The sequence below is a fragment of the Carassius carassius genome, chromosome 37, assembly GCF_963082965.1.
Source record: "Carassius carassius chromosome 37, fCarCar2.1, whole genome shotgun sequence".
Lineage (NCBI taxonomy): Eukaryota > Metazoa > Chordata > Actinopteri > Cypriniformes > Cyprinidae > Carassius > Carassius carassius.
The window spans coordinates 15,519,566-15,540,657 of record NC_081791.1 but is presented as its reverse complement, the minus strand read 5'-3'; the positions used below and the strand labels follow the sequence as shown (position 1 = coordinate 15,540,657).

The following is a 21,092-nucleotide window of genomic DNA, read 5'->3' as shown; positions in this document are numbered from 1 at the left end:
CTGCAAAATTTTCTCACACATCCATTTTCTTTCTCAATTGTTTACCTTCACCTAAGCCATAAGTAACTGTGTTTACAAGGATTCTTGCAGAGACATGCATTTGGACATAATTCTGCGCATATGTGTCATTAAAAGGAAGTGAACGGATTCAGAGTTATATGACAAATCCCAGACAGTTAATTTCTGTTTCTATTTCCTATTTATGATGCACTCACACACAGTTCAGATGATTTTAATGGTCACTTTGTCACGTCCTTTGTAAACAGACTTTAGCAGCGTGACACGGCATGTCCGGTGACATTTTGTCTGTGTGTGAGCAAAGATAACAATCGGTATAAATATAATAGTCAGTATATTAAACATGTGACTATCGGGCAGTGTGCTTTGACTTTCCGCAGCGGTTCCGTCTGCACCCCAGAGAGTGATTTCTAGTGTGAACGAGACCTCCCTGCGGCTGGAGTGGGATCCGCCGAAAGAGAGCGGAGGCCGGGAGGATGTGGTCTATAACATCATCTGCAAGAGCTGCGGTTCGGGTCGAGGGGCCTGCACTCGCTGTGGTGACAATGTGCAGTTTGTGCCCCGCCAACTGGGCCTGACCGATCCCCGGGTCCACATCAGTGACCTGCTGGCCCACACGCAGTACACCTTTGAGATCCAGGCTGTAAATGGAGTGTCTGATCAGAGTCCCTTCTCACCTCAGTTCACCGCTGTCAACATCACCACAAACCAGGCCGGTAAGACAGCAGTAAACACAGGTAACAGTTTGAGACATCGCAGATGATGTCAACTTTTCTAGAATTTAGTATAAGGATATATTATTTTTACTGTGAGACTAGTTCAGGGGTTTGCAAACATTTTGATGTCATGGACCTTTCCATCTCCTTCCTAAAATATTAAAGTAGCTAAATATGTAAATGTGCAAAGAGCTGTTCATATTTTATTTAATAAATAAATCCAATATGTATAAAATATGTTTGAAACTAAATATTTATATATTGTATTATTACAATGTAATTATATAATAATTAAATAGTAAGATGTATTTTATATATACTGTATATATGTTTTATATATATTTTATATATACTGTATTATACTATATATTATATATTTATAAAAATATATATTATTACATTTAAAAATAAAAATGTTATATATATATATATATATATATATATATCCGCAGGGAAGTCTCGTTCTCAAGAAATCACTATATAGTTTTTTTGTGGAAACTATGCAATTATACATTATTTTCTTATGTAATATTTTCCAGGTAATATTTAGAATAAAATGGTTAATACTATCAAATTTTACTTTTTTATTTATTCATTTATTTACATTTTTATGTAGCAGCACCACCTAAGAAATGTGTCTAGTGTGTAGTCAGTTGATGCCAAAACCAGCTAAACTATTTAGACCCTTTATAAAAATTAGTTGTCTAGCTGTCTATTCAGGCAGCCCACCGTCCCGGTTTAAAAATATGCAATTTTGCACATCACCAGACTGTAGTTACACACTAGTATCTCTGTGAGTCTTCACAGAGTGTTCACGTTGCCAAGATATTTTTTTTTTTCAACCGAAAGCTGCTTTGAGTGTCTTCAGTTTTATAGGACACCATCATGATAGTGATGTGTTTGCATCTTTTTATCTTCACCTGATCGAATTTCTAATGTTCCCTCAATTTTTATCTGAGAACTGAAATCAAGTCCACAACACTCGTCATATTGCTCTGTACAGGGATTTTAAATGCCAGTCAAAAAGAGCCAGTTCAAAAGGAACATAATAGTGTTTAATAGAGCATTTTAATGAGAGCTGTGCCCCCGGCTGTGCTGCAGTGAACTCACTGGCCCTATCACTGGAGGCTGGGGCTCCACCGGTGTGCCTGTCAGTCCACATTACCGCTTCACTGCTGCCATTAAAAGACAAAAATCCACCTCACACCACCGCATCCCCCCAAACACACAGAGAGAGAGGGACAATGACAGGACCGGCTGCTCAGCCAGAGCCCAAACGTGAGCTCAACAGCTACGGGGTTTACACAGCACTCAGGAACTATAATTGTCCTCCCACGCTCATGGATTTATTAATAATGTTGCTCTGAGAAACTTACAAGCTAATGGTTTTTATAAAATACAGGATGTCCACATCAAATAAGTAAAAACGCTATAAGAAAATAACAAAAGGATATTTAGCCTCAGGGTAGGAATTTCGAAAAGAATAATAAAAAAAAAAAACATTAGGCGTATACTATTCCCATTAATGTTTTCAAGTCTTTAATACTTTGTTTTAAGCTGCTATCAACTAGAAAATGACTTTGTCATTTGCCGCAGTGGAAATTCTTGTGGAGGAAAGAATGATTCTGAGATCCATTTCGGATGAAAATGCTCGTAATCTGTTCCTTTTTTTCTCCTCCAGAATACCACAAGGACATATGAATTTATGTTTTTCACCGAGAGTACTACTTGTATTTCTCATAAATTGCAGTCAAAGAGAGCAGCGGAATGATGAAGTACCACTTACTGCAGACTCTTTGGAAAACCAATCACCTCATCAAACCAAAAGAACTTATTTTCATATATAATGGCTTGCTCTTTTTTATAGATGCATACCTGTGGTGGATTCTCTCCAGACGTTCTGGAGTTTCATGAATTTTATAAAACTGCATTTCCTTGAAAACACTGTGGTCTATTAAAGAATAATGGCTACTTAGAATGAACAAGATTCAAAGGCTAACAGCGTTTTTGTTGTTGCCATTCCAGTGAGTTTTTTAAACACTACCATTCAAAAACAAATTTTGTAAGAAATTAATATTGTTATTTAGCAGGGACACATCAAATTGATAAAAATTTTATGTAAAAACATAATGTTACAGAACATTTTTATTTCAAATAAATGCTTTTATTTTGAAGAATTTATTTACTTTTTTCACCAAAAATGTTAGGCCACACAACTTTTTTTTTAAACAATGATAATAATAAATGTTTCTTGAGCAGCAAATCAGAACATTAGAATGATTTCTGAAGGAGCATGTGGCACTAAAAACTGAAATTCAGCTTTGCCATCATAGGAATAAAAAGGTTTCAAAAAGGACCAAAAAATATCAATAAAGAGGGCCATACAACTTGTGCACTACATGTCAAGTCTTCTTAAGCCATATGATAGTTTGTCTGATGGAAAGACTGAAGACTGGTGTCATTTTGGATTGAGAAAAGAGCGGCTTGAACATTCCATGGAACTTCTGTTTTTTGTTTCGCTGAAGAAAGTAAGTCATACAGGTTTCAAAAGACACAATTGTGAATAAATGATGGCTTGTCTTTAATTTTTTCCTAGTGTAGTCCGGTCATCAACAACAAATTATGGGGGTCAAAAAGTTCCATGCGCCTGAGGAACTGAATTTTGTGATTGTTTGAAATGGTTCGTCTTCTTATTTGGAGTGTTAGTCTAATCACATCTGTCTTTCCTAGTGTTGTTTGGATGAATCTCTCCAACATACACAATGGCACGCTCGACTTCTCAACAATCCCATCCTCCTCACACACCATCCCATCATTCAGTGCAGTAAATCAAGACACAGGGCCTGTTCCGCCCATTGAAACTAGCACATGGAAAAAAAACTTAATCAAAGCTCAGGATCGAAGTTTACAGAGAAACTAAATAGCACAAGACATATTTTTTTACACATTGTGTGCTTAATATTCCTGAGCTCTGATCGACAACAGAGAGAGCAGAACAACCTGAGGCCTCAAACTCTCTGAGCAATCAACCATCAACTTTATCCCAACTATAAATACAAAGTATAAAACGTCTTTCTTTGGGTGTAACAGCCATAATTATACAGAAATGGCACAGGTGGAAGAGTATCGGTGTCATTAATTTGACCAATTTATTTTGAAAAAAAGATTCATATCGTCTTAAAATGCTCAGATATTGCCTTACCTATTATATTTTATCACGCATGTCTAGGGAATCAGTATTTGGCATATAAACAATCACTTTCCTCCCTTCAAGCCCAAGCAAACCCTGTTCAAGGCATCGATTGGCTTTAAGGCACCGTGATTTGTTTGATCTTTAAACCACAAGTGCAGTTTTACCAGCAGCCATAGTCTTTGCCGGCTTTCACTCTTGTCTTTTTGCTTCTTTAAGCTTGTAAATGGTAATGTAGTGTTACATGGGCTTCCAGAGTCTTTCTTTTAGTAGTCAGTCTGAAGCTGCAGTTGATAAAATGGCTCCTCTACATCCAAAACTGCACTGATGCCAGAGGACTGTGAGTGCTATGTATAGGAGCACAAGAACAGTAGACGTTATAGCTGGTCTTTGTTGGAAATGCTGTTGTGCTTGGGGAGATATTTATATGCTGCTGCAGTGCTTTCCAAATGTCAAAAACTGTGAACCTTCTAGATTCTTTATCTAAACCAGAGGTCCCTACACTACCGTTTAAGAGTTTAGTGTGTGTAAGATTTTTTTTATTTTATTTTTTTATTTTTTTTATAATCTTGTATGTGCACCAGGGCAACATTTATTTGATCAGAAAATACAATACAATAAAAACAGTAATATTATGAAATATCATTAAAGTTAAAAAACTACTTTTTAATTATATATATATATATATATATATATATATATATATATATATATATAAATATAATTTGTGACGCGTGGCCCGAGCTCTCACACATGCACCTGCTCATTACGGGCTGAGCGGTCACACCTGCAGCCCATCAGAAGCGGGCTTTATAAGCAGCGTCGTCGAACACAGAGGTGAGAGATGTCTCCAGAAGACTCAGCTAACAATTCTCTGTGTTTTCCCTCCAGACAGCAGCATGTGACCGCCAGCCCGCTAAAGACACAGACCTCACGGACCCACACAGCACTGCGCACCAAAGGAGGAAGAGAAGCACTGGAAACCCCTCACGTTGGCTACTTTTCCCTACACCACCTCAATAAAATCCACCCTTCGGGGGGAACTTACCTTGACCCTCGTGCCGTGTGCTTCTTCACCCCGTCACACTGGTGGAGAATGCGGGCATTACAGTGAAGAAGTCACCGACCAGGGTCCCACTATGTCACTGTCACCGTTCACTTGGTTTATTGACGCACGTTTTTTTTCCGGGCTTGTTTCTCACGTCCCCTTCCTGTTTCCCCAGGTGGCGCTCCTCCCCCAACGATGGAGGATCTGTTAAAGCACCTCACTGAGGTGAGCATCCGCCAGCAACAGATTATGGAGCACATGGCCTCCCGACAATCAGAAACTGAACGAGAGCTCGCTGCCTTCCGCATGGCGGCCGCCCCGCGAACTCCGCTACCTGAACCCCGAGACTAGGCTACCCAACTCATCCCAAAGATGACGGCCCATGATGACGTCGAGACATTTCTTCAGATGTTCGAGGTGATCGCCGTCCGGGAGGCGTGGCCCAGGGACGAGTGGGCATGGATCGTGCCACCGCTGCTGACGGGAGAAGCGCAACGGGCGTACTTCATGCTTACCCCCGAGCGGAGCGGCTCTTACGAAGAATTGAAAAAGGAAATCTTGGGGCGGGTTGGGCTGTCGCCCATCGGTGCCGCCCAACTATTCCACGACTGGTCCTATAACCCACGGCGGCCTGCCCGTGCGCAAGTGATCGACCTCTTACGCCTCGCCCAACATTGGCTACTGGCCGGGGGTCCCACCGCACACCAGGTAGCGGAGCGGGTTGTAGAAGACCGCCTTCTACGGGCCCTTCCTCGCCCTCTCCGGCAGGCGGCCGGTATGGGCAACCCCACCAACATCGACAAGCTGGTGGAGGCCATCGAGCTGGCGGAGGCCACCCAACACCGGGAGGCTGGGGAGCGAGCGCTGCCCTTTCCCCGAAGGGTGGTCCAGGAGCAACGTGCGCCGGAGGGCACCCAGCGACCAGTCGGCAGGCCGGCGGTTCTCGGGCCACAGGATGAGCCCATGCCCACCGAAGCTCCTCACTCCCCTGGACGCGCTTGGCTGGCAGGCTGCACCATCCACGCGGAAACTCCGAAGCGGGCCCCACGGGCGGAAGTGAAGATAAATGGCCGGCCGGTCCTCGCCCTCCTCGATTCAGGCAGCGCCGTCACCCTTGTCCGGCCAACTGTCCTTCCTCCACGGCCGGAACCCAAAGCCAGACTGCCCATCACCTGTGTCCACGGAGATACTCAAGAAGTACCGGCACGGCGCGTCACCATGACAGCGCCCCCTGGCGCCTGGCCGGTGGAAGTTGGGATCGTCAAGGATCTGCCTGTACCGGTCCTCCTCGGGATTGGCCGGGATTCGACCTCCTCTTCGCCTCCGCGAGCCAGCCTGTCAGCCCCCCCGGGAACCGCCCCCCACACCGGACGACCACGAACCCCCGACGGCGTCCCGTGCTGCTGGCCTCGGACAGCCCCAGAGAGGGTGAGTCTACACCTCTACTATGACCTCTTCCAGCAGGTAACGGGGGCTGGGGCTTTTGCCCGAGAGAGCACGAGGACGACCGCCTCAAACACTGCTGGGCCCAAGTGAGGGTCGCCGATGGGAAGGACCTCCAACCGGCACCCCACCCAACACCTCACTTCGTGGTCAAAAACGGCCTGCTGTACTCTGTTGCCCAGGGGAGGGGGGAGGAGAAAACTTTATTGGTGGTTCCACGGACCAAAACAGGAGCGGTGCTGGAACTGGCCCATGCCCATCCTATGGCCGGCCACCTGGGGGACCAAAACACCATGCAACGCATACACGACCGTTTTCATTGGCCGGGCCTGGAAGCTGAGGTGAAACGCTTCTGTCAGGCCTGTCCCACCTGCCAGCGGACGTCGCCACGGACCCCTCCCCCCAGCCCGCTAACTCCGCTGCCCATCATTGAGGTGCCCTTCGAGCGGATCGCAATGGACCTAGTGGGGCCGCTGCCAAAGTCCGCCCGAGGACACGAACACATCCTGGTCATCCTGGACTACGCCACCCACTACACTGAGGCCATCCCACTCCGCAAAGCCACCGCAAAAGCCATCGCCCAGGAGCTTTTCCTATTGAGTAGTCGGGTCGGCCTACCAGATACTGACTGACCAGGGCACCCCCTTCATGTCCCGGGTGATGGCTGACCTCTGCAAACTCCTCCAAATAAAACAGCTCCGCACCACCGTATACCACCCGCAGACGGCCTGGTCGAACGCTTCAACCAGACCCTGAAGCAAATGCTGCAGCGGGTGGCTGCTGAGGACAAGCGTGACTGGGACAAGATGCTGCCCTATGTCCTCTTCGGCATCCGGGAAGTACCCCAGGTGTCCACCGGGTTCACCCCTTTCGAGCTCCTTTTCGGCAGACAGCCCCGCGGCCTGCTTGATGTCGCCCGAGAAGCCTGGGAACAGCAGCCGGCCATCCACCGCTCCACCGTCGAGCACGTCCGGGAGATGCGGGAGAGGATTGACAGGGTCATGCCCATCGTCCGGGAGCACCTTGCCAAAGCCCAGCAGGCCCAGCAACGACATTACAACAGGACGGCCCAGCCATGGGAGTTTCAGTCTGGAGACCACGTTATGGTCCTAGTTCCCACTGCCGCCTGTAAATTCTTGGCCAACTGGCAGGGACCCTCTACCGTGACAGAAAGGATCGGCCTGGTCACCTACCGGGTCCGGCAGCCCGGACGACGCAGAGAGGACCAACTGTACCACGTGAACCTTCTGATGCGTTGGGTTGGGACCGGGCCCCAGCTTGCAGCCCTTGCTCAGCGACCTCCCGTGGCTGTGGACATGGACCCCCACCTCTCGGCCGCCCAAAAGTCAAAGCTGCAACACCTGGTCAGTCAGTTCACCGATGTGTTCTCTCACCAGCCAGGGCGGACCCACGTACTCAAACACGATATCCGCACAGCACCCGGAGTGATCGTCCGGCAGCGGCCCTATTGTGTTCCGGAGGCTCAGCGCCACGCCATTAAGGAGGAGGTACAGGAGATGTTGAGGTTAGGAACCATTGAACCATCACGCAGCCCTTGGTCCAGCCCCATTGTTATGGTCCCAAAGCCCGACGGCACCTTCCAGTTCTGCAACGACTTCCGCCGCCTGAATGAAGTCTCGGAGTTCGACGGCTACCCAATGCCGCGGGTGGACGAACTCCTGGATCACCTAGGGAGGGCCCGGTATATCTCGACTCTTGACCTCAACAAGGGCTACTGGCAGGTCCCCCTAACGGAGCAGGCCAAGCCGAAGACAGCGTTCTCAACCCCTAGTGGCCACTGGCTGGGCTGACCGCCAACCCCCATAAGTGTCACCTGGCCCTCACCGAAGCCAAGTACCTCGGCTACCAAGTGGGCCGCGGCCTCATTCGACCCCAAGAGAAGAAGGTGGCAGCGATCCTCTGCGCGCCGCGGCCCACCACCAAAACGCAGGTACGGGCCTTCTTGGGGTTGGTGGGTTACTACCGCTGTTTTATTCCTTACTTCTCCTCCTTAGCCTCTCCCCTGACAGACCTGACCAGGAAGGGGCAGCCAGAGAAGGTCCCGTGGACCCCGGAAACGGAGAGCGCATTCCAGCGTGTGAAGGCCGCCCTCACCTCCGAGCCCGTGCTCAGGGCCCCCGACTTCAATCGCCCCTTCCTGTTGCAGACAGATGCATCTGATACCAGGTTGGGAGCCGTCCTCTCCCAGGTCCTCGACGGTGAGGAACACCCGGTCATCTATATCAGCCGGAAGCTGACCTCAGCGGAGCGACGGTATGCGACCGTTGAGAAGGAGGCACTGGCCGTCAATTGGGCAGTACTGGAGCTCCACTACTACCTCCTCGGCCACCACTTCACCCTGGTTACAGACCACGCCCCTCTACAGTGGATGGCCCGAGCGAAGGATACCAACGCCAGGGTGAATCGGTGGTTCCTCGCGCTCCAGGACTTCCACTTCACCGTACAACACCGAGCGGGGACGGCCAACGCGAACGCCGACGGTCTCTCAAGGATATGGTCAGCTTTCGCAGGTCTGTCAGGTTCCACTCCCCGCCCTCCCCCAGTTTCCCCGCTTCTCCACAGGGACAGGACGACGCCGGGGGGGGGGGGGGGTGACGCGTGGCCCGAGCTCTCATCAGCGTCGCCCTGGAAACAGAGCAGACACACCTGCACCTGCTCATTACGGGCTGAGCGGTCACACCTGCAGCCCATCAGAAGCAGGCTTTATAAGCAGCGTCATCGAACACAGAGGTGAGAGATGTCTCCAGAAGACTCAGCTAACAATTCTCTGTGTTTTCCCTCCAGACAGCAGCGTGTGACCGCCAGCCCGCTAAAGACACAGACCTCACGGACCCACACAGCACTGCGCACCAAAGGAGGAAGAGAAGGCTGAGCACTGAGCACCGGAAACCCCTCAAGTTGGCTACTTTTCCCTACACCACCTCAATAAAATCCACCCTTCGGGGAACTTACCTTGACCCTCGTGTCGTGTGCTTCTTCACCCCGTCACAATATATATGCAGTTTATTCCTGGGATGGAAAAGCTGAATTTTCAGCATCATCATTCCAGTCTTCAGTGTCACATGATGATCTAATATGCTTATTTATTATGAGTTTTGTAATATTATAACGGTCTTTACTCTCACTTTTCCCCAATTAAAGGCATCTTTGATGAATAAAAATATAAACTTATTAAAACAAACAAGATTTTCAGGAACAGTTTTAATGAATTAATAGTTTTTAACTTTAACTTTTGATCTATTAAGGATTATGCAATGTATTAATTTTAATGTTCTTAATTTTTTTTTTTCCTGTGATTCTGTGTGGTGATCTAAACCTCTCAAATGCAATCCTTATTATGAACCTAGTTTTCATGTAAAGACTCTCAGATGAACTCCCACAATTAATGTATCCAGCAATATTTATTTCTCATGTAATTGTTTCCTTTTTATCATCCTCTCTACAGCTCCATCTGCTGTGTCAATCATGCATCAGGTCAGTCGAACTGTGGACAGTATCACATTGTCCTGGTCCCAACCAGACCAGCCGAATGGAGTCATTTTGGACTATGAGCTACAATATTATGGGAAGGTAATAAGTCATCAAGTTCAATTGAGGTGAACTTCACAAAATAATTCAATTAAATACACTACATGAATAGATTATATCAGTTTAACACATAACACTCAAATACATTTCCAGAGTGTCTGAGAAGTTCTGTATTTCTGGATATCCTGTTATGCTAATTAAATTGTTAATGTAGACCCAACAAAATGTATTTAGCAGACTTCCATTTTGCTTATTTAAACTAACTTGCAATTAAATTAAATTGTGATTAAAAAGTTCAAATACTGTGTTTGAATTAACATAATTTTAATTAACTAAATGGATCAAGCAGCAAAACCAAAAGAATTGCAACTGAATCACTGACATTCTAAAATGTGAATGACTGAATTTGACTTTAATTGCTTCTGTATGTTTTTTATTTTTTATTTTTTTGGTTCAAATCTAGAATACGGCAGGGTCAAACTCCTCTCTACTGCGGAGTCAGACTAATACAGCAGTTATCCGTGGCCTGAAGCCAGGGAACATCTACGTGTTCCAGGTGCGGGCCAGAACAGTGGCGGGCTTTGGACGTTTAAGTGGGAAGTTGTACTTCCAAACAATGACTGAAGGTATTGGACTTTAACAGATGTTTGGCACTACACACGTTTATTTTGCTCTTCTACTTTCCCAATTAATAGTCAAATTTTTCAGATGCTACAATCTGGCAAAACCTGCTTTCTGGTCTCTTAAATAGCTTTAACCGTGAGTCTGCTGGACCACAATTTTAGATCTATGTGATAAGGGCAAAGCAAGAAACATGAGCCGGTGACTAAGCCATCACAGCATGCTTCTCAATAATAATCTTAGATATGTAGCCACATTCCCTTTTAATGAAAATGGAAACATTTGACAGCAAGGAGCACTTTGCTACTTGGAAACACATTTGTTTTTGTTTAGCTGGCATTAGAATATTCTGTGGCATGTCTGACAAAATCCAGAAAGTGACTGTTGACAAATTATTATTAAGATGTCAAAAACATGTAAAAAGTGTTGACAGTCAATTGTTGAAGATGAATCAACAGCTTAAGGAGGTTTGTCAGCCAATCAGAACCAATACTTCAACAATACTGTAATATAAAATGTGGAAACAAAAATATTTGAGACAAATTTAGTACATTTTCTGTGTACACTACCATTCAAAAGTTTGGGGTCAGTAAGAAAGTGTTTGAAAGAAATATTTTATTCAGCAAGGATGCATTACATGGATCAAAAGTGACAGTACACACATTTAGAATGTTAAATGGGTCATCAGATGTTGATATGATTCTTTAGGGTCTTAATGAAAAGTCTATAACATACTTTAGTTAAAATTTCTTAATGGTAGTGTAAAATGGCACCATTTTTAACCTGTCAAAAACAGCTCTGTTCACCGCAAACCGTTATGGTGCATTTCCCTTTAAATGCTAATGAGCTCTGCTCACCCCACCCCTCTCTTCTGTGGGGTGGTGGGCAGTTCTCTGAGAGACTGTAAACTTTAGCTGCATTCATCGTTAAACTTGCAAACTGGCAAATTATTAGGAAAAGCGATTTGCTAAATTCATTAAAATTTCTGGAGGCGAAGCTGGATCACGATTGATTCACTCGAACATAGACACATTTAGGTAGATCGGGGGCAACAATTAAACATTTAACACCTTAAACATTTGAATGGTAGTATATTGTGTGTGTTTTTCATCTTTGTGCCAACATTTAGACTGATAAAAGCCTCTGTGAATTTTAAATGGTAGCTTTCATATTTAAAGTGTGGAGTTCTGTTGCAAAACCTGAAATGTCCTTGGCTAAAGCAGGAAATGTTTTAGTACAGACAGTAAGCAAAAATACATTTTTCCAAAATAAATGCTATAGCCTTTTTTATGATTAAAAATCACAAAGGCACAAGAACTGATCTGATTTTGTACATCTAAAGAGGAGTACAGCTCCAGCCTGCAGGAGAAACTGCCCCTCATAATCGGCTCTGCTGCTGCTGGTGTTGTTTTTCTCATCGCTGTGGTTGTGCTCATTATCGTCTGTAATCGGTGAGTCTGTTGCTTACCATGATCTGGAATAGATTACACAAAACTGAACAGTTTGATTTCGTCTGTCTCTTATAAACTTAGAAATAGAGTTTCAAAGTAGCCCCCTTTTTTCTGACTTTTTCTTCTTTTCCTGTCGGGGCCTCATCAGGAGAGGAAGTGACAGGACTGAATCTGAATACACTGATAAACTTCAGCATTACACCAGCGGCCACAGTGAGTAAACCATTCGGTGACTTTATAATATTTCATTTGCGCTTATAATATTTACTTGATCTTTTTAAACAAGGCTCAGGTCAATAAATGAAAACAGCAGCCTGTTGCACAGCACATATAAACATAACATTTAAACCACAGCATAACTCTACTTACAATTTGAAGATTTTACCACACAATACCACACTAGCAGTGTATTGAAATGGTCCATATGGTATTGATAAAATCGACTAGTTGACTCAGCATGTGCTGTACATGCACAAACCATAATTAATTTTCACTTCATCTCCTCTCCCAAAAGCACTTAAATGCTCAGAATACCTCAAATGTATTATTTATTTTGTTTGCCATATTAGTCTGTGTCATTGATGGGTATTATAATATTGACTGATAATTCAATTTGATAAATATACATCACTGATTCTTGAGATATGAAAAATGTTTATTTTAAAATTAACAGATTTTTCAAGTTAATGTATACTTAAATTTCAAACTATTGTACAAGTCTTGTGGCACGTATTGGTTGTGAAGATATAAGCACAATTTATATATATATATATATATATACATATAAGAATGTAATTATGATAAAATAAGAAAATAAAATGATCTTGTACATTTGTGTTAAGTTTGTGATCTGATTTTCAAGTGAAATTATACGTTGTTTTTTTCCTCCCATATCCCGTCTTTAAAGAATCATAGATATGTCTTTTTTACATTATAGGCAATATGTTTATGTTGCATACACTGCAGCTCCTGTTTCTTTTCCAAGTGTCTCCAGGAATGAAGATCTACATTGATCCTTTCACATATGAGGATCCCAATGAGGCAGTGCGCGAGTTCGCCAAAGAAATAGACGTGACCTGTGTGAAAATCGAGCAGGTCATTGGTGCAGGTGAATGTCACTTTTCACTTAAATTAGGAATATTCTAATATGCATTATAGAGTGCTGATTTGCAGTCTAACCAACATCTTTGCATCTCATCTAGTTAATCGAGTGCATGTAAGCAAATCAACCGTTAATTAGAAAGCTTTTAATGTGTTCACACCTTTATATATATATATAAATTATTGTTTAATTATTGTTAAAGGAGCAACAAAGTTTTAGTAAACCAGGCTGCTAATTTAATTATTTCCATCTAATTGAATTATAAATGACATTTAGGTGAGTTTGGAGAGGTATGCAGCGGTAATCTCAGGCTTCCTGGGAAGAGGGAGATTCTGGTGGCCATTAAGACTCTGAAATCAGGCTACACTGAGAAGCAGCGGCGGGACTTCCTGAGCGAAGCCAGCATCATGGGCCAGTTTGACCACCCCAACATCATCCACCTGGAAGGAGTGGTGACCAAGAGCACTCCAGTAATGATCATCACTGAATTCATGGAGAATGGATCACTGGACTCCTTCCTTCGGGTACGTTTCAGTGTTTCTGCAAGAAAATAACCACAGCAACATACGCTGGTATTTTGTAAGTTGTCTTGGACTTACTGACATCTAGTGGTGTGGAAGCAGTATCATGCAAAAAGAAATTTCAGCTACCGATGCCGTTTTCGAAATGCTCATTTCTCAGTTAACCATCATTAATAAAGTAAAACTGTCCAATGGCTGTAAAATTCGGCTGTTTAGTTAATCTTAACCAAAAGGTGACCTGCTCTATGTAGATTATAATCGATTTTATGATATGGCTATTTTACAAATACATGATTGTAAACATTTACTCTTTTTTTTTTTTTTTCCCTTAAGCAATATTTACACTACAGTTCAAATGTTTGGGATCAGTAAGATTTGTTTTTAATTTTTTATTTGGGAAAGACGTTTTTTTATACCAAGGCTACATTTATTGGATCACAAAATACAGTAAAAGCAGTAATATTATAAAATATTATTATTATTTACAATAACACCCTAGCAACCGCATAGCAGCACCCATCCCAAGTACCCTAGCAACCACATAGCAATACCTTAGCAACCACCCCAGGTACCCTACAAACACCCTTAGCAACCACCCTAGAAGCCATCCCGTTCAAACTTTAATCTTAAAAACTATTTCATATATTTCAAACTACTTCAAACTGAAAAGCTTCAAGCATCAAGCTTTTAAAACTTTCTGGCTAGGCTTTTTCAAGCCAACTTAAAGTTTTCCTACGGACTTTACTATCTAATTTACAAAAATTGTTTTCTATTTTGATATTTTACAATTTAATTTATTCATGTGATACCAAAGCTAAATTTTCAGCATTATTACTCCGGTCTTTAGTGTCACATTATCCTTCAGAAATTATTCTAATATGTAGATTTGCTGTTAAAGAAACATTTCTTATCGTTATCAATGTTGGAAACCGTTTCTCTCAAAACATGAAACCGAATGGCAAGTTTAAATTATTTTTTTTTTTATAAATCTTTATAGAAAACATTATAAATATCTTTACTATCGCTTTTGATAATGCATCCTTGCTGTAAAAAGCATTATTTGTACAACCTAAGAAATCTATTAAACCCAAACGTTTGAACTGTAGTGGGTTTTTTAAAGCTGCACATGCTGTTTAATCATGATTACATATTACATTGGGTTTAAACTTTGTAGATTTTTGGCACCTAATAAAAAAATTACAAATTTTTACCCACACATTGCCCTAAAACCAATTTATTTAAGATTTTTATTTCACAGTGTGTGATGGCACTTGTCCTTGTGCTGCTTTTAACTGACCCAGGATCCCACTGGGCAAGGCACAGATGTGTCTGCCGAGAGGCACAGCTGGACCGAAGTCCAGATGTTTCGCCACAAGATTGACACAAGCTCACAGAACAAAGATGTTTTGTTAGGAAGGCTGATTTCAAAGAGAAGAAACATATGTGTATCCTCCGTCTTAAACACATAATTTGATTATTTTTTAATATTTCTGTATTCTCTGTATGACATCTCAGCAAAACGATGGCCAGTTCACTGTCATCCAGTTGGTTGGCATGCTGCGTGGCATTGCAGCTGGCATGAAGTACCTCTGTGACATGAACTACGTACATCGTGATCTGGCTGCCCGCAACATCCTGGTTAACAGCAATCTAGTCTGCAAAGTATCCGATTTTGGGCTTTCTCGCTTTTTGGAAGATGACACTTCAGATCCTACATACACAAGTGCCCTGGTGAGTTTGTGTTTAACGGGTCATGTGACCTAATGCTATGTGGCAGCACCTAGTACTTTATCCCGATGAAATATTCCTAACTAAATTCAATGTTCTCACAGGGAGGAAAAATTCCAATACGATGGACTGCTCCTGAGGCCATTCAATACAGGAAGTTCACATCCTCGAGTGATGTGTGGAGCTATGGCATCGTAATGTGGGAGGTTATGTCCTATGGAGAGCGACCTTACTGGGACATGAGCAATCAAGATGTATGAAATCAATTCTTGTATATTGATGAATAGAGATGATAGTTTTCATCATGAAGTGCTGTATAAGGATGTCCCCTAGTGGACAAGCAATGTCATTAAACACCATATGAAAGTGCATACAATAAGATGTCTATATAAAATGTTTATTGTATTGTTATATTGATGTGTTATTAAGTATGCTTAATAAGTAATTGTTGTTCCCGTCAGGTAATAAATGCTATCGAGCAGGATTATAGGTTACCTCCTCCTATGGACTGTCCAAATGCACTGCACCAACTAATGTTGGACTGCTGGCAGAAGGACAGAAACAACCGTCCGAAGTTCAATCAGATTGTTAACACTCTGGATAAGATGATCCGTAATCCTGGCAGCCTGAAGGCCACCACCCCTCTCTCTTCAAGGTAAGAGATTTTATTCTGGGTCAACACTGAGCACTGAATCATCTTCAGTTCATTCATTCTATAATTATAAAAAAAAAGGTTTATTTTCAGTATTTTATCTTTTAAGTTTAATTAATCAAAATGTATTTTAAGTTAAGATATAGTGTTTATCCAGAAAATGACAAATTTATAATTTTTTTACATTAAATATTAAATTGAATTACCGATATAGAATATTTAATACACAATACACAGTATTATATGATATTATACATAATATGCATTACATAGTATATAATACATAGTATATAATACACAAATAATAAAAAAAATATAAAGTGTATTTTTAGTATTTTATCATTTAAATTTATTAATTAATCACAACTTATTTTAGATATTTATTTATTTTAGATATATTGTTTATACAGAAAATGACCAAATTATCTTTTTTATATTAAGTATTAAACTTAATTACAGATACAGATTATATAATACCTAATATTATATAATATAATACCTAATATTATATAATATTATACATAATATACATTACATAATATTATAATACATAATATATAGTATATAATACACAAAGATGTAACAAAAAATATAAGTAAGACTGAAGGGTAACAACTAATGTTAATGGACAAACAAAGTTATAATGTTTTATAAGAATAAACAGGTTTCAAAATTAGCTCACGATTTTTCCATAAAAAACTCCCCTTTCCCCAAGAAGTCCTTAGCCATCTCCAAGAATCGGCTTAAAACACATCTCTTCCATCTTTATTTGACCCTCTAACTTTAACACTCACTATTCTAATTCTATTCTTAAAAAATCGAACTACCTTTCTAATCTTTCAAAGCACTGAATGCATCAAGAAGGGCTGCATGGGGTATGAAATCTCGGGATATGGGATAGTATACTGTATATTTAAGGACAATAACTCCAAGGCACTCGAATTGTAGTGAAAACTTAAAAAGCCTTTATTGCATCACTGGCTTTATACATTAAATCTCTTTTGGTGAGAAACCTTTCTAATCTTTAGGTATTCTATTTTCTTTTCATTTATTATGCAATTGTGTGTGTGTGTGTGTGTGTGTGTGTGTGTGTGTGTGTGTGTGTGTGTGTGTGTGTGTGTGTGTGTGTGTGTGTAAAGACCTCTAACACTAGCTTGCTCTATTTTTTTTATTCTATCTGTTTTCTTTTTATTTAGTATATTATTTAAAAGCCCATGCTACATGTACTGTGTTAACCTAACTGAGACTTGTTATATCACTTATATATCATTGCTCTTTTTGTTGATTTTGATTGCTTCCACTGTCCTCATTTGTAAGTCGCTTTGGATGAAAGCGTCTGCTAAATGAATAAATGTAAATGTAATGTAAGAATGCTTAATTTTTGTTACAATTTTTAATGTACACTACCATCCACAAGTTTGGGGTTCAGTAAGATTTGTTGTTGTTGTTTTTAGTTGTAAATTAATATTATAAGGAAGCAAAAAGTGACAGTAAAGACACTTACAATGTTACAATTATATTAAAAATAAGTGTTCTTTTAAACTTTCTATAAAAAAAATCCTTCTTCTTTCTTGAGCAGCATATTAGAATGATTTCTGAAGGATTCAGTGACACTGAAAACTGGAGGAATGGCTGGTGAAAATTCAGCTTTGCATCACAGGAATAAATTACATTGTAAAATATATTATAATAGAAAACGATTATTTTAAATGATATTAATATTTAACAGTATTGCTGTTTTGAGTGCATGTTACAGATGTAGTTTGTCATTTTTAATTTCTTCAACTGGGTCCCTTGGTGTTATATGTTGGTGTTTTTTTTTTTTTTTTTATAATTTAGCATAAGTCCCATGTAGAGATGTTGATTCTGTGGATGCTTTACAGCATACATCTACCTCTGCTGGACCGCAGCACACCAGACTTCTCCAGCTTCAGCACAGTGGATGAATGGCTGGACGCTATCAAAATGGGCCAGTACAAAGAGAACTTTGCCAATGAAGACCTCACTACCTTTGAAGCCGTGTCTCAGATGACCATGGAGTATGTTTTTGCTATCTTCCACACAGCTCGACAGATTAACATCCATCATATTCATTACTAAGTTACCGAACCAGATGCTATAGCCACCAAAAACCTATTACTGTAAATCTGATAGATAGTTTTGTCAGCTTAGATCATTCTTTGACTGTGACATTATGCAGTCGCTTCTCTGACGCCCTTTTTGTGTCCTCACAGTGACATTCTGAGGGTGGGAGTCACACTAGTAGGCCACCAGAAGAAGATTCTCAACAGTGTGCAGATGATGCGAGCCCAAATGAACCAGATCCAGTCAGTGGAGGTTTGATTCTTTAAAAGTGGAGGATGGGACCAGCCTGTGCACACCAGACCCCTGTGGACCTTCTCACAGAAAGACGCCCCCCTCAGCGAGCCCTCTGTCCAGAGCCCAGCAGTAGTCACTTTCTCTAGGGATGATCAAGAACAGATCCCCGCAAGACCGCTTTGGTCTCGATACTGCACCAGCACACTGAAGGCAACCTGTAGTCTTTGCAATGGCCAAAATGATCCATAGATGTCATTCTGGCTGCATTTACATGCAGGTCCATATTCCAGTATTATCTCTGACTTCGCAGTATTTCTAATAAACCACATAAAAGCTTCTCATGTTGGTATATCTATTATTTAATAGACATTTAAAATTGCATTTCTAATTCAAGGTGGCGGCTTTGTTAAATATAAAAAATAATTGCATTTTTTAATGTAAATTCCTTGCTCTAAGCAGCTTTATCTGTTGTTACATTATGAAATGTGCTATCGGTTACCTGCCCGATAACTGTTTTTGCTAAAGTTCATTAGTTCCCAAATCAACAAGTGAATGTATTTCTGCACCTTCTGGGTCCATTAAAAAAAGCATTTAAAAAGTGCACCCATTAAAATTCAAATATTACAAGAAGATGTCAGTTCACAGAATAAGAATAAAATGCAGTCACCTTTTTATGATAGTGTTATATTGGGTATTCATTTATTCAGAACATTTCCATATGCAGAATAAAAGGGTTGAAAAGGTTGTTCATGCATGTAAATGTAGCCACTTGCACATTATTTTGGCTGTTAGTTTTTTGATTAAATGAGATCAGCTCCGATTTTGATTATATACAGTACAGCCCCTTTACTCTTTGAAATGATTTGGTTTTCAAATCTAAATCATATCCACCAGATATGTATTGACAGGATCATTTAAAATGTAATCTTTTCTTTTGGTGCGCATCTGTAATGGACTATGGACTAATAGCAAGAAAAAAGGAGAAACAATTATACATGCATGATGCTCATGTATGATGAGGAATGATCCATGTGATGGATCTTGTGCTGGCAGAATTTGCCAATATGATGACTATTATAGAACTATGTGAATAGTAGGCAAAGCAACCAGTACTGGTTCAGTATGTTTTATTTTGTTGTTTTTTTATGTACAAAGTAATGTGATATTTTTTATTTTCTTCATGAGTTTTATTTATTTGTTTTATACTTTTTAACACCATTGCATTCCAGTTAACCATAAAATCTTGCACCAGTGTTGTGCTACAGATGTTCTTGTCACAAATGTCACAAATGATGTTCTTGAAAGCGCTTCCTGTGCTGATTTCCTTACAGAGCTGCCAACAGAATATAATAGAGGTGCATGCCGGATTTAATTTGATGTTTACTTTCTATCCCAATAGTAAGAGTCCCTTAGTGTTCATTTTTCATCAGATGTCATGTTTTTAAACAACAGTTTCTTGTATGTATGTATATGTATACATATATAATTATGTGTGTGTATATATATACATGCCGGCACTTCACAAATAGGGTGCAATTTGTTGTCCAATTAAATTTTTTTAAGCATTAGAGGCACTAAACCAATTTTTAGTAACTAGGTTTGAACACTGGAAATTTGGATTTGGCCTGTCTAACTTCATTTTTGGGCCTTTTTTGCACCCTGTTTGTAGAAGTTTTGCTGGCCACATGAAATAGTATTAAATTCTTGCCACACCTGAAGTACTGCACGCACAAAAAGCAGCTTAGGAAAAAAAATAGATGAACAGAGGGAGACCTAAAGATTCATTAGAAAAGACTTAAAGTCTGCTTTTATTGAAATATATGTTTTATGAATTATGAATTTTAACATCAATTTGCGCTCTTATTTGTATAGTTTTGTGCAGTTTATCTGAATTTTAGTAGTGTGGCAAAGGTCATTTTGACACTATGAGCTTGGACTAAGTGAAAACTTCACTGACCACACTTTTTGTTTTTTGTTTTTTTTTACATGTTTGACACAATAAACTTCATGACATATTCATCGTTATTGTAAAGTACTTTGCAAAATACATGCTTGCTTGTTTGTTGTTTTCAGTATATACAGTGTTGGTTAATAAGCAGTTCTAGTCTGTTGCTCTTCCTGGAGCACAAATATAGTTGTTGAGTTGACACTTTTGACACTGTGACACCGTCTCTATAAAGTGAATGTGCTTCCTATCAACTTGTTGACTGGTCTTCCGCATCTAAACACTTTACACTTGTATAGAAATACTCTTGTTGACTTTCTTATTAGGTTTGAATCTCACATATTTTTTAATATGAGACAGGGTGCTTTGTCCCTTGTAAAGCTTTGCCTGACAAACTCAGAACTGTTAATGGTTATGTGCTGCAATATTTAGATAGATATGCCCATATCTACTGTATATTCCATGCTTTCATTATTTTACATTAAATTGCTTTTTTTTTTCAAAGTGTTGGGCAAATTTTAACTAAATCTAAACTAACATTGTTAGCAACATCATTTATTATTGCAAAAACGTTTCTTCTTTCCCTTTTAATAGAAGTTTTAACAATTCACAAAAGCACCAGGAATCAAATTCATAAAGGGAATAAAAATAATAATTCCAGGCTCAGTAGACTGTCATTGTGAATTTTTATTTTATTTTTATTCTTCAAAATATGTCATTACCATAATGACAGAACATAAGGTTGTATGACAAGAATGTACATATGTTAATATATTAGAAAATACCTTT

The 21,092-nt window shown here is 40.6% G+C and overlaps 1 protein-coding gene across 2 annotated transcripts in view; it reads left to right on the top strand.

Moving 5' to 3' along the window:
• Positions 1–18,732, top strand: part of LOC132118159 (ephrin type-B receptor 2-like) — a 76,235-nt gene extending 57,503 nt beyond the window's left edge. The window contains exons 5-16 of one of the 2 annotated variants that reach the window (XM_059527765.1): positions 399–734; positions 9,882–10,006; positions 10,428–10,590; positions 11,928–12,036; positions 12,185–12,249; positions 13,031–13,144; positions 13,415–13,662; positions 15,175–15,390; positions 15,492–15,641; positions 15,849–16,042; positions 17,923–18,078; positions 18,274–18,732. In XM_059527765.1, the coding sequence (XP_059383748.1) occupies positions 399–734; positions 9,882–10,006; positions 10,428–10,590; positions 11,928–12,036; positions 12,185–12,249; positions 13,031–13,144; positions 13,415–13,662; positions 15,175–15,390; positions 15,492–15,641; positions 15,849–16,042; positions 17,923–18,078; positions 18,274–18,382 (1,985 nt within the window). In that variant the 3' untranslated portion in view covers positions 18,383–18,732. Of the gene's footprint in view, positions 1–398; positions 735–9,881; positions 10,007–10,427; positions 10,591–11,927; positions 12,037–12,184; positions 12,250–13,021; positions 13,145–13,414; positions 13,663–15,174; positions 15,391–15,491; positions 15,642–15,848; positions 16,043–17,922; positions 18,079–18,273 lie in introns of both variants that reach the window. The other variant, XM_059527764.1, reaches the window with a different exon arrangement.
• The last annotated feature ends 2,360 nt before the right edge of the window (positions 18,733–21,092 follow it).